A 16513-nucleotide genomic window follows, 5' to 3' on the forward strand; every position below is an offset into this window, starting at 1 on the left:
TATGTGATCCTTGGAAATGGGTTTCACTTTACATGTAGTGTATTAAGGATTTAACATCTGTCTTGTGTTGAACTTACAGAAATATGTTTATAGGAAAATTTAGAATTATAACAATTAGTAAAGGAAATTCTTGTTAAAAGTGCTTTTCTAGTACCATATTTATACTAATGCATATTTTAATGGAGTTTATTTTAAAACTGTCTACCTTGTGTTTGGACATCAGTCTAGCAGTGATGCTTTTCTGTGTCACTCAGAATCTTTTTCTGCAACCTGACCTGTTAGTATTAAATAGCACTTTAAAAATCCATTAGTACTTTCAAATTGTTCTAATGCCTAAAGTTAGAATTGGTACATGATTCTAAGTTTGCATTCAGTTGAAATGAGGTTTATATGTTTGTAAGAGAATTAGAAATTAATTTCCTACCAGTAGAAGCTGTAGGTGTGCTGGGAGGCAGCTGTGCCTGTTGAAGATGCCGCCATCCCTTCCCAGTTGCCCTGGCTCCCATCAGGAGCAGAGTGTGATGCAGCTCCTAAATCACATCCGGAGAAGATGCCCAGGGATGGTGCTTGGGGTGTACCTGGCTGCTTGCCCTGCAGCTCTTCCTGCTGCAGAGCTGGGATCCAGGGGTGGGGGAGAGTGATTGCCTTGGAGGTCACCGAGCAGAGTGTGTCTGAAATCTGCCTGTCCAGTGTCCTTGGGTGAACTGGGCTTCCGTGTGCTGGCATATGGCACCTGCAGCTCTGTGTGCTGCCTCCACCAGGCCCTGGAGAGAGTGGAGTTTGGGGTGTTGATTTGGGTGATGCTGAATTTTACAATGAAGTACTGGGGAAAATAATGATCCTGCCTTTCTCTGTGTGTACGTGTTTTGTACTGATTCTAGTTTAGAGCTCATTGGGTTATTCTGAATTTCTGTTGCTTTGTGAGACCCAGAAGAAACAGCTGTCCATAAGTAAAACAGAGCAGCCTGGAAGTAATTGTGTGTGTACTTGCAAGAGAAGTGCTTTTTTGTGTTTTAGTTCAGCAATTCTGAGTGTGCTTTGGGGAATGGAAAAGCTGAATGTTTAAGGAGAAGATTGTGTCTCTAAAAACCTGAAGGGTGTTAACTGGTTCTGTTGGTATACTGGTGGCAAAATCTGCTTTTAACTTAATTTTGTTTTTAATAAAATAAATTTCTGGAGCTGCCAGAGGCAGGAGGAAAAACTATATGTCTGCATTAAAGTGAAGACATTGGGCTAGCATTTTGTTTTATGGGGTGCACTTCTCCAGCGCAACTGCAGCAAGGGCAGCTTGGCTGATCCTCCCTGCTCTGCTGCCGTGTGCTTGTGCCACTTCCTTTGCTGCAGGTTTGCAGATGGCGTGACTGCAGGGTCAGTCTGTGCAGCTCTAGGAGCCAACAGTGAACTAATCTGTCTCCCCAGAAGGTTAATTTTCTGTTAAGCCAGTTCAGCTTCCTGCTCTACCTTGTATCCCTGTGCTGGCTGGACCTGCTTTGAGGGAGGAACAGCTGCAGCCCCCTGTACTGCTGGGTGCAACCTGAAACCTTTCAGCGTGCTCCAATCTGCTCGGAATAATGGTCAGCTGCTGTGTTCTGACCCATTTCGTGCTGCAGGACCTCAACTCCGAAGCCCTGTGCACCTGTAAAATACAGTATTTGCTAGGTTTACCCTGCCTTTGTGTGTCCCTTCTTGACAGCAATCCATTGCAGCCTTCAAAAATGCAGGAATTTCATTAAGCAAAAGTAAACTCTCAGTTTTACGGTCGTGTTCTGTCACATTTTGTTTGTTTGCAGAAAAAGCACCTTTCAAAGGAAATGGAACCTTAAAAAAATTTCCTCAGAGAGATTAACTGTAAAATAAAACTTGATGTGAATAGTTAGAGTAAACAATTTTGTTTCAGAACTTTAATTGAGGTAGTTATTACCTCAACAGCTGTATTTGCAAAATCCATACGGCGTTATTTACAGCTCTTTGTTCAATAAATAGTTGAGGACCTCCTGTTTTATATTTTCCCATGTGGGAATTCAGACAGGTCCAAGGAGGGAATGCAAGCAGAAAAATATAAGTCTCTTGTGAGCGTGCCAACAGTGGAAGAAACCAGTAGGAATTTGTTTAAAAATGTTTAAAGTATTGAGCCATCCTGCTGGAACCTGTGCACAGTGTGCTGTTTGCCTGTCACAAATGGCTTTTCTGAAAGAAATGAGTAAATTTGCAAAGAGTTTTGTACATTGTGGAGAAAAGTACATCATGTCAGCCTTAGGTCCAAACACCCGAGCGATTTCTGGGTCCCAGGGGCAGCCGTGAAGGCGAGGAGGGGTGTGAGTGTGGCTTCATTTGCCTTCCTCCCTCTCCCTCCCCCAAGCAGGCTCATTCCAATCAGCAGTGTAATTGGAATGCAACCACAGTCTGGAGGAGGAAGGGGAATTTTTGGCAAGGAGAGGCAGAGCAGTTGGGAGCTTTATTCAGATTAAACCATAGACGACCATTCATTATCAGTACAACATACATTAGCAACAGCATAGCATTGTGTTTCTACAGCTGGGACTTATTTCAGTGATTGTATTGCCCCGCACAGAACATGCAAACAACAGGGATCTGATCACAAAACCCAATGCTCATGGCTTTCACTAAAAGATGGTGTTTCTGTAGGGGAAGAAAGACTTGTCTTCAAAATGAGCCATTGTGGTAAAAATTGATAGGCAGCCTGTTGCTCTCCTGTGTGTTACATATGTTCTTGAGCAAGTGCTTTTTCTGGGGGAAAAACCCTCGGGGAAGGAAAAACCAACAGGAATGATAATGTTAAAACTGTTGGTTGGATTCAGAAGGCTGAACTTGTTCTTCTGTGGTGATGACACGTGGAAAGCCAGAAGATTAGAAAACATAATCTTAGCTTTGGACCGAGTGCTTTCCTCCCCATAACCTCCGGGCTGTCTGTTGACACAGTGTGGGTTCCTATGGATGGATGTTTGGCATGGGGTGGGGGATTCTGCTGAGCCATGTGTGGACTTACATGTGTTGATTGTGTGTTTCCTTCTGCAGCAATGTGCTCACTTCCATGGACATTCATGATCAGTTTTATTTTCTTACCTGTCTTCCTTAATCTTTCTTTGATAGTATTGGTGGGTCTCAAATATACACATTTAAAAACTGCTTACTTAAGATGGCTTTAGCAATATTATTTTTTACATAGGATTTTCAGGACTAATCTATTTGTAAAATTATTGTCTACAGCTGTAGCCCTGAGGTGTTTGTACCCAGCAAACACATTTAAAGCTTGTCATTTGTCATAAAGAAAGAGATGCATAACAGCAAATCACTGGGTGCTACAAACATGCAGGTAATGTAACACCAAAACCTACCTGTGAAGCAAAGTAGTGGTGTTCCTGTTTTACAGGTGAATGTGGTGAACAAATTGGCTACAAACAGTTTGATACAGACTGGAAATACCCACAAGGGTTGAATACACAGCCCTTAAATGTCCGGGTTCCTTGAATTCACATAACACTTTCTTTCCCTCTAATGTTGCTTCCTCAGCAATCATTCTGGTGTGACCCGGCCTTTGGAGGTGAATAGATCATTGAAGACTCTGAGCTCATGTCTGAGAGGTGGTGATTCTGTGAAATCTCATAGATCTTTATCACTTTTTACTTGTTTTCAGTGCAAGCTTCCTGCATTGGAGCTCTCTTTCCACTTCATGGGCTCGTGTTCTTCCTCCCTCTAACTGTGGAGACCTGGTGTTACTGATATACTTATTATTCTGAAATAAACATACTTTTTAATACTCATAAAAAACAATGGTAATATATAACATAGGATACCTTCCCTAACAACAGCTTGATGTCATTAAAAATTGGATTTTTCTGTAAAAATGGTTCCAAAGTTAGCAGTGATTGTAACAAGAGTTCTTCAGTAACTAGCAAAAAGAATAAACAGAGTTCAGCAAATTAGAGGGAAATATTTATCTTTCTATAAAATTGACCTTTTCAATAGTAATAGTTCCTTTCAATTTCTATGTGAGTTGAACCAATTATTCACCCCCTCTATAATTGCACGTAAATTTTAATGGCTAACACAGATTGCAGGGGTTTGGGGATACTAAATATTTTGCATTGACTTATAATAGTTAAATTATTTTTCAGTAAACCATTCTTTGTCAGTCACAGGAGTAATAAATAAGAAAAAGGAAATTGGCAAATATGATTCACTTAATTCCTATTTTTGAATATTTGTGGACTGTGTAGTAAAGCTGTCAGAGAAGGAGACTGGGTAGCTTATAACATTATGCTCCTTTCATGTTTCTGTGAGCAGATCTGAGTAGCATATGTTAGAATGAGATCATAAAGCATGATAAAAAAGTATTTAATGTATGTATACTATGTAAAATTGGTGTGCTGTTTGTCTTGGCACATATACATTGAAATATTAATGTTCTCTTTTCTGCAGACTACCCAGGAAGTGTGTAATAAACAGAAACATAGCTATCCATTGACTCACTGATACTCTGTAATGAATACTTGATCTACACATGTGTGCTAGAAGCCATTAATGTCGTTTGATGATGCACTTATGGGACAACACACCCCCCTGTTCTTTTTCAGTATCTCCAGCCATTGGTTTACATTCTAGTGCAAGTTTAAATAGCTTAACGGTTTGTTTCAAAAGAATTGTAGCAAAAAGTGCCTTAAAACAAGCACATCCAAATAATAAATAACCTCCTGCAGTGCCCTTGTGCCTCCAGAGGATCCATTAGTGGTGGTGCTGTGTAGATCTGATAATGATGAGCGTTGGGTCCAGAATCATCAGTGCTTTAACTTGGCTTTGTCAAGGGAAAGAAATCTCCCTCTAGTTCTTTCTGGGTTTTGAATTTTTAGCTTAAATTGAGCCTAGGATAGAGGGCTCAAAGATAATTAAGTCCCGTGAGTTTAGTGAGAATCATTGCCTGGATAAAGAGGAGGCCCTGGCAGTGACCTGGAGCGAGAGGAAAAAGCTACAGCAGATCCTGCACTGCTGGCCCAGGGAGAGCCTGCGTGGGAGAGGGTCTGTCTGAATGCCCAGGGGAAAAGCCACAGCCACAGCCTTCAGTCAACCATGAAACATAAATCCATAGGAAACCAAACTTCCTTAGCTTTTATTCTCAAGGAACTATTAATCAGCTGGTTATCAGAATATTCAGGACAGGTTTTAATACAGTGTTGAAACTGTTAGAAAAGTGGAGCATAAACTCTGGTACTTTTCCCACCAGTGGGAAAAGTTTTGTCCAAAAAAAGTCCTGAAATAGATGAGAGCTCTGTGTGTGGAAGAAGATTGTTTCACTTTGAGTTGAGCTGATGCTCCTGGGACCTGGACTTTTTTACCTAGAAATACCTGGCAGAGAGGGTGTTGTTAGTGGAAGCTTTCTCAACATCTCTCCTGTTTTGTTAACCTGACAAAGCCAGAGTGGGTTGACATCTGACTTGCCTTAAATGTGGTTACTAGAGAGGGAAAAGTTGAGCCAAAAATATTAGTTTGTTCACTCATGGCTAATTGTTTGGGAAGCAGTTATTAGTCTGTGTGCTCTGCATGTGCCCAATCTTATAAAAACGAGACTTCAGTTAAATTGCATTGGCAGGCTTGCTTTCTTTTGGAAAAGAAGTGTTTGTAGTTAGTTAACATTACAATTTCTCTCACAAGAATAGTTGAACCTCTTGTGTCATGGACATTCTACAGTTTCAGGAGCACCCTGTGTAGCTGTGCTGTAGGTGAATTTTGACTTAACTATTGGATTTTAAGCCCTCAGCTTCACTTGACACTTGCCATTACTTGTAATGGGTAAAACTGTGACAGTAATTATAAATATTTTTAGATATTTTAGAAAGTTGCCATCTGTATAAGCATCTATTTTACTTGAAGCTTTTCACCACTAGATGAAAGGTGGCTGGTGAGCAATAACCTATTGCAGTTCTTGGGCAGATGATGTCTCTTGTGTTATCACTCATCTGAGGATATTCTTGGTGTAATAAAATTTAAGGAGCAGCAAAAGCAGTTTTTCCATTACCTCTTCTTTTTCAGATGCCTTTAGGTTGTTCTCAAAGTTCTGGATAGAGTAAACTTTAGATTGTTGGGCATGTGGAAGCCTTTGATACCTGTGGATTTTTTATTACACCATCCAAAGACCTTTATTTGATTTGTGGAACAGTGATGTGACAGTCTCTTTCCTATATGTACTTGAGTGCTGGGTATCACATACCTGAAGCATTTGATTCTTTGCTAGTATTTTGTTGCTCTTGTCTGTTCAGATTGAAATTATTGGGTGAATCCCTTAAGTGGAGCTCTGCTTTAGGACTAGCAGTATGTCTTTGAATGGAGAGAAATTATATTTATTACTTTTATCATCCTTAAAAAACCCCAGAAGCTACCAACCTGGAACCAGGCACTTCTTTTTCAGGGTAACAGTGTTGTTAACAGCCCCTAATATCAAACTACTGTGCTGAAATTTTCCTGAGAACTTTCGTGTCCCTTTCCTGTGGAATAGGTCGGTGTGAAGGATTTGTTCTGTGGCTCCCTGCAGCCACTGACAGGCATCTCCTTGTGTTTTATGGAGGACCAAAAACTCCTCAGACCTGAGCAGAGCTGTGGCCAGATTTTACAGTGCTGAATTCCAGTGGAAAGCAGCTTCATTAAAATCAGCATCTTTATGAATGTAAAAATTGGGAGAAGATGAATTCCATTGTTTAGACTGTCCAGGGTGGTGCCTCTCTGCCCTGGCTGTGGAGATCTCCATGGGAGTGCTCATGGATTGCCTCTGCCTGCTTTTATTCAGGCAGAAATTGGGGATCAGGAGCCTTGCAGGATCAGTGGGAGGGTGTTCTGGGGGGAAAGGATGACCAATGGTGTTTGGTTTTAGGTGGTGCCTGTGGGATATGATTATTGGATGCACTTTTCTGTCTTTGCATTTCCTGGCAGTAATAAATATTGGCGATCTCATAGGAAAAATATCCAAGGGAATCATATACTGAGGAATCTCTTGCAGCATCAGGTTCCAACCAAATAACTCTTCCCACTCCCCCCCCCCTTTTTAAAAAAAAACTAGCTGTGGGAATTCATGCTTTTGCTCAATCCCCAAGAATCCTTTTGTGTTATCAGTAAATATTTTAATGTTTCACGGGGGAATCTAATATTTCCTGCTTACTAAACCTGTGGTAATAGATAAGCATAGTAATTGAGCAGTGGTGCAGTTTGTGAAGTCTTCTTTGTGTACCTTGGCACCTCTGTATGAAATTTGTCCCCCTTGACCTTTTATTTATTTATTTGTTTATTTAAATTTATTCTCGTAGGAGATTGTTTTCCCCTGAGTATTTTTAGTTGACAAATGCAAATGTTCCTTCCTTTTAATTTAAACAAACAAACAAAAAAAGCCTGAAACAATTATCAGCTGCTACAAATAAAAGATATCTTTGGAACCATCAAAACTCTGGCTTTAGAAGTTAATGTGCTCCACCCAAATGCTTTTCAGGTAAAACCTTTTATTTGTGAAGGATGCAGGATAGCAGCAAAGCCTTGGCTGCATAATGTTCTATTTCTTATGATCAAGGAAGCTTTTGCTGGGCTGTAGAACTAAGCATAAGCCCCTGCTTGTGTCCCAGCACTAATTATGGTGAACCAGCCAGGAGTGCTCCAGGTCCCTCTCTGGTGAACTCACAGTTGGCAAAATTGTTGAGGGGGGGCAAAAAAAGCCACGTGAAACTATTGCCTGAGGAAAGCACAACCATCTCACTGCCACTGTCATCTGCCTCCAGGTGCATTGCTAAAAGGTGACACTTCCAGCTCAGCTTTCAGGAATTAATTCACAGTTACAATATAAATGATGAAGGAGCAAAATTCATTTATGTTTGTTATATTTTAAGCAAGATTTTCTGAAGTGCTGGACAGGTAAAATAATGTTTTTTAAAAGTTGGCAGTCGGTAACTTAATTTTGTATTTCTGTTCTTCTTGCAGTACTGTGTGCAAAAAACTTGGTGAAAAAGGACTTTTTCCGTAAGTAGCTGTTTTATATATTTATTTATAGATGGAATAAATGCTATGCAAATTCTATAGTCCAATGCTCGCATATGATAATTATATTAAGATATTTGCAGTAGAGGGGCTGAAAGCTTTGATGTTTTATTTCAGGGCTTCTATTTTTGTCTTAGGTGACACTCATCACAGAATCATAATAATAATTAAAACACTGACACACTCTGTCTGTTTTTATGGGAGTGGGAAACAAATTTACCCACTCAGGCAAATTACATGTTTTTCAAATTTAGTGCCATATATTTATTAAGTCGTTTTTCATCCAAGAACCTTTTGTCAAGCAAACAGATGTGCTCCTTAATTATTAATAACTGCCTCATAACACTGATGCACTCTGAAATTATATTTTAATTAATTTTAATAATGTTTTGAAAGAAGTGCTAAGAGGTAGATGAAGAAGGCAGAAAGGAATGCTATTGCCTATGTCCTGCATGCATAGATCACCTGCCTGCCACCTCCCACCTGGGAGCAGGAGGAAATTGGAAGTGCAGACCTCAGCTTTGGAAAGAAATAGAAGAGACAATGATCCAGAATTACACTGTGCTTTGAGATACTTCTAAAACATTGCTTATATCTGAATTTCTGTATTTATTACAAGGTCTTGGGTGTTTGGCAGTTTGATCATGCCTGGAAAACCCCCTCAGGATGTGCAATGTGTGATGCTGAAGCACTGATGTCCCAGGGTCCTACCCCTTTGTCCCCAGGTGCTTTCTGTGACACTTGTCCTGAGCTCTCTGCTGCCTGACCAGCTCTGGCTGAGTCACCTGCAATGCAGCTGGGACAAAATTGCACCTCAGCAGATGTGATGAAGTTTCCCCCCCCTCTTGGTTCCTGCAGCTGGCTCACAGCACTCCATGAGGGGAAAGGGCAGGACCTGGGCAGGGATGGGAGCATCCCTTGGTGTCAGTTCAGCAGGAGGTGCTGATCATCGTGGGCTCTGCTTCTGCTGCTTTCCACCCCTGAATCTGGAGTTCAGCACTTTTACACTGGTTTTGGGTGTTCAGATGAACCTGTGTTCAGTGGTTCTTAGGTGATGAGCTGGCAGCAAACAGAGCACAAAGCCAGCAGTACACCAAGTGGATCCTAAAAGCAAAAATAACCTGTTAGAGGCAATTCTCTGTTACACAATATCAGCCAAAATTGTGATTTGATCTTAAACATATAAAGAATGTAACTGTTTTCTCTGCATTTGGCTTCATTGTATACTGAGAATTTACTCAAATCTAAATTAGGAAGATTAAGGTGTTTTGATTTTTTTTTTCCCCCCCAATGTGTTTGATTTACACAACTTTTTCTTAGTCCATATCAGTGAAATAAATTGCTAATTTACCCATTTCCTGTGTCATGTTATCCCATTCATAAAGTAGAGGTCTTATTTATGAGAGAAAGGCAAATAAATCTTCAAATGAAAAATTAAATAACTGAGCAATGATAAAGGACTTCAAAGCATCCTGATCCACTTGATAGCTTTTTTTTCTTTTCTTCCTTGTAGGACTTCCTGATCCCTTTGCTAAGGTTGTGGTGGATGGATCTGGCCAATGCCATTCTACAGATACTGTGAAGAATACACTTGATCCCAAATGGAATCAGCATTATGACCTGTAGGTGGTAACAGTGATAACCAAAGGTTTGAAGTGAAATCCTCTAAATTACACAGACAATGTCAGATATTCTTTATCCTGTCCTATGTATGACTTGGAAAGTACCCCAGAGTTTATTAGTTTGAGTGAAAAGTCCACCTAGCAAAATTCCACTTTCTCATTTACCTCAAAATTTAAACACTGCACTTGTTTTTCTGGTGCTGATGTCTGCAGCATGCTTACATGGACTACAGCATTGTCTTATTCTGCTATTTTCATGTTAAAATGAAGCAAGTAATTAACAGTGTTTTCCTCCAACTGCTCTTTTCTTCATGCAATTTTTGTTGGTTGTGGTGCTACAGTATCTTTTTCTGTGTGCTTTTTGTTCAATTTTCTCTCCTTTCTGTCATTTTCTACCCCAAATGTTCTCACTCTGAATTATTGTTATCCTCACTTGAGCACCTTTTGTTGCTTCTGAGCAACAGAATCAGTATGGCACATATATGTCATGGTTTCCCTCTTTTTCTAAAGTATAGAATGTTTCTGTACAATATGAGTTATTAAAGCTCTGATTTTTATGTAGGTCTCTGTGCATGCTTTATTTTCCTTTTATTCTTTATCTTTTTCCTTGAGATGAAAGATGGGGAACAGAAATGAACTGTTTTGCATCATTGTATTCTCCTGTTCTCATCTCTATGACTTTTCCCCCATGGCTCCATTCCCTGTCCTATAATATTAGAAACTGAGCATATTTATGTTAACTTTGGCCATCACCAAACCTGCAGCAAATTGGTATTGGTACACAGACAGTTTCTTGTCCCTCTTTTTCTCAGTGAAGAGAAGCAGCTTGATGTGTCTCACAGCAGAATATGAAAGGCCTGGATTAAAGTCATGTCTTGATCTACTCCCTATTTGAATATCCAAGACTAAATATGTGAAGTCCTTGTTCATGATATGTTAGTGCAGGATACAGAACATTTTCTTCACTATTTAACAAAGTATCATGGCAGTTTAGTGCAATAATAATGTTATGGTTTTATTGTCCAAACCCAGTTCAAGCCTAGATTCTGCATGTGACACTGTAATTCATATTCATTAGAGAAATGGATGCAAAACAAGTTTTAAGTTCATGTGTACCAAATGGCTCTCTTTTCAATTGAAAGAATTCTAAGTTAGCTTGGTTTTTTAATGGTACTAAACCTATCAAAGTAATGATTTATACAGAATGGAGGTTTCAGACCTTTGCCTTTCCGTGTCCTCTCCAAGGATCAGAGTAGAGCTAAGGAGAAGTCCCTGAAACCAAGCCCAGACTTTGATTGTTTTAATTAGGTGGGTCTGGTAATGAGCATTAATGCACAGCTTTCCAGGGATAGAAGGTGGGAAGTGCTGCCAGCATAGCTGAGGGCAAATCCTTCTGTAACCTTTGTGCAACAGGGGAGGGGACTCTCCTGTGGAGGAGGGTGGGCATCGTTGGGCACTAGGTGAGATCCTGTGTGGAAGGTGTCAGAATTCTGTGGGGAAGTCACTGGTTCCCTGTGGCTGCCCCAGTTCTGGCCAGTTGGAAGTGCTGTGGGACACTGGAGTTGTCTGGAGTGGCTGTCAAGGATGCTCAGTGCTCCCTGGGCTGATGGTTTCATTCCCTTCTGGAGAAAAGAAGCAGAGGACATGGGAAATGAGGGAGGATGTTGATATGCAACAAGAGTAATGGAAAAAAAACGGTAAAATCATCAGAAAAAATTCCCTTCTGGTTGTAACTTTTAAGGAAGGATGATGAGAAGGTATTTTTAGATTGTTTTATAGAACAAGCCATGTTGTATCTGGATACTGTATTGTCTTTCCAAGGCTGTGATTGTAATTCACAACATACTATAAAAAGCAGAGAGAAGGGGGGTTCTGGCAGAATGTTTTGCTTGAGCAGATTTGAAGCATCTCTTGCTGGATTGTCCAATGGAATTCAGACCTTTGTGAAGTATTTTTTGTGGATGGTGGTTTGTTTTTTTTCTTGTTCAGAGAAGTTCCCTTAAAAAAAATTATTTTGTTGAATTAGTGTATTATTTTCAATATAAAATCTTGTCCTCTAGGGAAAACAACTTTATTTGAGTCTGGCTGTTGAATTCCCTGATGACAGAAGTGTATCCAGTATTTCTAATCCAAAATAAAATTCAGTGTGGTGTCAGGCCTTGTTATTAGAAAATAATCCTTTCCCTCTCCAAATTTTCTTTATAAAAGGGGTGAAATTATTATGGAGTCACCTGTTATTCCTTACTCTAGGGAAATATATTTCCATTTGTAAACATCAGTCACATTATCTTCACTTCCTATTTAAAACAGCAGTAAAAGATTAAATCTCCTTGGTACAACAACTCACTGCCTGGCTGTTATTGCCAGGTAATTTTTTACTGTATAATATACTCAGTATCAGGTCTCAGCTTTTCATCTGCAGCAGATATTAAGATAATTTTTTCATGTACCATATGGTGGCAGATGCAAATGGCACAGTCAGATAGAGCTGTTCTGATATATTCATGCAGTAATGTCTGAATTAAGTTGCTAATTCCAAGAGAATTTTGTGGCTTGCTAACCTGATTCAGCATAAGTAGATATTCTTTTGTATAAGAATTTTTTACAAGAACTTCTGCAATGCTCTAAAGAGCAAAAACGAGTTGGCTTCTGCCTTATGTGGTTCTTAATTCAGATCTTAGTGTGAAAAGGAAGTGGTTGAATTAGCTGCTTGGATTCTTCAGCCTAGATGGGTGTGTGTGTAGAGAAGGGGAATCTGGGAGACTTTCCAGAAAGAAATTGCCAAATAGTTGCTGTCTGGATGTAGTTTAATGTCAGTAAAATACCATGCTTGCCCTGGATGTATTTCCCTTCCTCATTTTCAGTCTTGTTTGTGTTTTCCCTATTGTTCAGGCCTTTCCTCAGAGTTTTTGAATAACCAGACTTGACACATTTACAACCTTCTTGCATTCAGAACTAAACTACCTAAACCAGCAGTTCAGGAACTTAAATCCCCTTTTTCTCTTCCTTCCCCTCTCTTCCCTCCTGTAGTAGCCAGACCTCTCCCACGTTGCCCTGCCCAGTCTGCCCCAGCCTCCCCAGCAGCCCCTGTCCTTATGGCACAGCAGGTCCCATCCCCTCTTTCTCTCTGAGAGGTGTTTGTGCCATCATCTCCACCAAAACCTGCTCCTGTCCCAGCTTTAGTCTGTGCCCCTCAAGTCCTCACCCCCAGGCTCCTCTTCTCCTTTTGGATTTCTCTCCAAAGGAACCTCACCCAACTCCCAGAAAGAACTTCTCCTCTTCCCAAAATCTCCTCACTGCAGGTTCTGCTGCTCTCTGGTGCCTTCACATCCTCAGGCTGCTGCACTGCCATGGCAGAATCACTTTTCTCCCCCAATCCTCTGACTCTGTTTTGTCTGGTTAATGCTAAAGATCCTGGATTTTTCTCAGGGATGAAGGCAGCAGCTCTGCCTAGTGCTGCTTTAGACAATCCCATCCTAGATTATATCCTAGAGAGCCTTCAAACAGCTCTGTGCAACTCCTTTTCCTTCTCCACATGGGGCTTGAGGCCCATTGGATGAAGCTGATGCCCTTTGCAGCAGCCAGTGAGTACCCCTGCCCCATCCCTGCCCCGTTCCTGCCTCAGCCACAGCCCTGGCAGGTCCTGGGGACCATCCCAGAGGCTCCAACACCCTTCAGTTGCTGCACAGATGGGAAATGCCAGGAAGGAAGTGAATGAAGATGGCAGAGAAAAAACTGGGGTGATATTTTTCATTCTGTCTCTTCATACCCTCTTCTCCCCAGTCTGAAAGCTGTTAGTAGCACAAAGCAGAACACTGAGATTATATTAGAAAAAAAAGTCAGAAATGGGAAAATGGAGAAAAAACCAAGTAATTCATCCAGGTCATAAAAACAGTCTGTGTGACAGCATGGATTAGAAATAGGGAATTCCTGGCTTCCAAACCTTGTGATGCTGCATTTTTCTCTCTTTCTGGAGGGAGTATGTCTGGCTTGTGATCAGGAAGAGGTGTGTTGTTTCAGGAATATATTTTTCCACTTTCTTCAGTCCACATTTCTCAGTGAGGTGAACTCTTCAGGGAAAGTGTATGTAATGCCATGGGGATGAAAAGTCACTCAATTCCAAACCTTCCTCAGTGGTAGACAAAATAACGATTGTCCCTGTGTTCTAATTTTTATTTAAATAATTTAGAGGTTTCTAGTAAGTCATGAATTTGATTTTTTTTTTCCTTGGGAGTGCTAAGAGGAGGGAAATTAAAATTTCTGAACATGCAGTTCTTAACCACAGTCTTAATTGTAAAGATTTAGAAAATATGAAAGTCAACAAAATGTCTATGCAATTGAATTTCTGTGTTTCCACTTCATTAATACTAATTTCATTATCTCTGTGGAAGTCCTGAAGCTGTGGAATAGATATTGCTGATAGGATAGAGGAAAAAAAGAAATGCAAGCTCCAAGCACTTTAATTACGAGGAGGAAGTGAGAGTCATCCCACAAAATGGGGGGGTTGTGTTTTTTTGTTTCTGGTTTGGTTGGTTGTACTTTATTTTTTGGAACATTCTTTTTTAATAAAAAAATAAAATTCCTAGCTCAGGCTTTTATGATGGAACTTTATTGCCAGATGATGTAAAACAAATGTAACTTATCCACCAAATGAATTGGAAATGTCAGCTCGTCCTACTGTCACTCTCTAAATACAACCATGGGTTTTTATGCCTGAAATGATGCAGAGATATAGATGAAACATTTTGCTGTAAAGCCAACTAGATGTTACTTAACTATTTATTTTCTTCCTTTATTAAAAAAAAAAATCGAAATTTTTATTTGGAAAAATGCAGCTTGTCTTGCTTATTTCCTTTTAAAGTGTGAACCAGCCCGGGTTTTTGGGTGCAAAAATCAAGAATAGATTAAAGTAGAATGTGGAGTTCCCACCTGCTTGGTGTGGATGGTGACTGTTCATCCCAACCCTGAGAACCTCACCCTGAAACATTACAGGAATTCTTGGAAACTGTGTTGTGTATTCAGCTGTTCTACATATTATTCAAAGTGTTCTGTAATGAAATTGTGTTTAACCATATACCTTTGACTTTTTTAAAGCAACAAGGAAAACTGGAAAATTCAAGACAGGTCATGATAAGTCTTTATTTTTAAGTGCACCTAAATTGTTCTCATAAGAATTTATTTTAAGTACATAAAGCATTGTAGACTGCAACTGTGCACGTGATTACCCATCTTCATCTTGTTTCTTTATGCAGAATTGGCATTGTCAAGGTTGTAAGGCCAAAAATCTGACCTACATTTCACAATCAGTTCACTATTCAAAAAAACTTTTGGGCTTTTTAATGTGAAGTTTGTGTTTTGTTTGGGTTTGTTTTTGTTTTGGTGTAAATGTGCAGTGGTTACTTTTAACCATGAGGTTTTTATGTCTTCTACTTCTTGGGTCAGTTGCTGTCTGCAGGTGGGAAAAAGAAGTTGTACAAGTTCTGCTTTTTGAAAAAGGAAAAATGGGAGAAGTGTTAACCTGATCATAGCTGTAATTTTAAGCCATGCCAGTTAGTTCAATTATTTGGTTTGCCAACCTTGACAGTATCATTTCTATCTTTATGAAAATATTAAAATGTTTAAAAAGCCAGTTAAAGCCACAGTCAACGGGGAGATGTATTTAGATATTGGTTGATCAGTTCTTATTCAAAAACAAACATAAAAGAGGCACTTGGAACTTAACTAAGGCCAGAATTTGTGGTCTGGGAAGAGAGAACTACAAGCAGTTCTTGGCATCTAAGCCATAGTTACAAATTCATTTCCCTCAACTTGAAACAGCCGTAATAATTCAGTTTTGGCAATCACTGATTTATCTTGAGTGTTTTGAAACTGTCCTCTGAAAGGTTTGCAAACAAAAACAAGCTCGCAAAGCAATTGCCTGTGAAGAGCAAAGCTTCAAACAGAAAAAGCAGAAGTGAAGCAGCCTGCAGTGCCCCGGTTTCCCCAAGGCAGTGCACACAGAGCCAGGCTTTGCCAAGCATGTCCGTGGGAATGCTGCAGGAGTCCTGGGCAGGAGGGGAACGTGGCACATCCCTGCCAAGCCCCTGTGGCCTGGTTGTGTGGCTCTAAGGTGTCATGTGTGTCCCAGACATGCATTGCTGAGGGTAGATCAGCCTCCCTGGGCTCGGGTGGCTGCAGCTGTGTGAGGCTTGGCCTGGCAGTGCTGCCTGCTGGGGCTCCCTGCATTCCTGGGGCTTGCAGGAGCAGCCCCCAAGAGCTCCTGGCTCCTGCCCTGCACTGGGGCTGCTGTCCCTGCTCCTGCTGCCCCCAGACACTGCTGGGATGCCACAAGCATTGTCCCCTTGGGGCAGGCTGGGCTGGGGTATGGGGCTGAGCATGTTTGTGGCTGCTCAGAGAGCTGTGGTGCAGGGCCAGCCCGCAGCCTGCTCGTGTTGCTGTTGGAACAGATTTCAGTTCACATGAGTGCCCCCTCCCAAATCAGGCTTTCAGAGCAGTTTGTATTCAAGTGAGCTCCTCCATGAGACATGCTTCCATTGAAGTCCAGTTACATCCTACCTGCAGATGACTTGCTCTCTCTTGCCATTACAGTGTGTGCTAAATTTTTAATATCGTGGTTGATGATCTTTCTTCCCCCAAGGTGGTTTCTGATGCATCATCAAAGTGTTCAGTGAGTGCCACTGACAGTTCTGTTTGTTCCACGTTTTTCAGATACATTGGGAAGTCGGATTCAATAACGATCAGTGTGTGGAATCACAAGAAAATCCATAAAAAGCAGGGAGCTGGTTTTCTGGGCTGTGTCAGGCTTCTCTCAAACGCAATCAACCGCCTTAAAGACACTGGTTGTAAGTAAGCTAAGGACAGGT

The 16513-nt window shown here is 40.7% G+C and overlaps 1 protein-coding gene across 1 annotated transcript in view; it reads left to right on the plus strand.

The window, feature by feature from the left end:
* SMURF2 (SMAD specific E3 ubiquitin protein ligase 2) overlaps positions 1-16513 on the plus strand; it is a 57464-nt gene that overhangs the window by 19577 nt on the left and 21374 nt on the right. Inside the window, exons 2-4 of the mRNA XM_018918901.3 lie at positions 7972-8010; positions 9542-9650; positions 16359-16492. Of these exons, the coding sequence (XP_018774446.1) occupies positions 7972-8010; positions 9542-9650; positions 16359-16492 (282 nt within the window). The remainder of the gene's footprint in view (positions 1-7971; positions 8011-9541; positions 9651-16358; positions 16493-16513) is intronic.

This window comes from Serinus canaria, chromosome 18, assembly GCF_022539315.1.
Source record: "Serinus canaria isolate serCan28SL12 chromosome 18, serCan2020, whole genome shotgun sequence".
NCBI classification, from domain to species: domain Eukaryota; kingdom Metazoa; phylum Chordata; class Aves; order Passeriformes; family Fringillidae; genus Serinus; species Serinus canaria.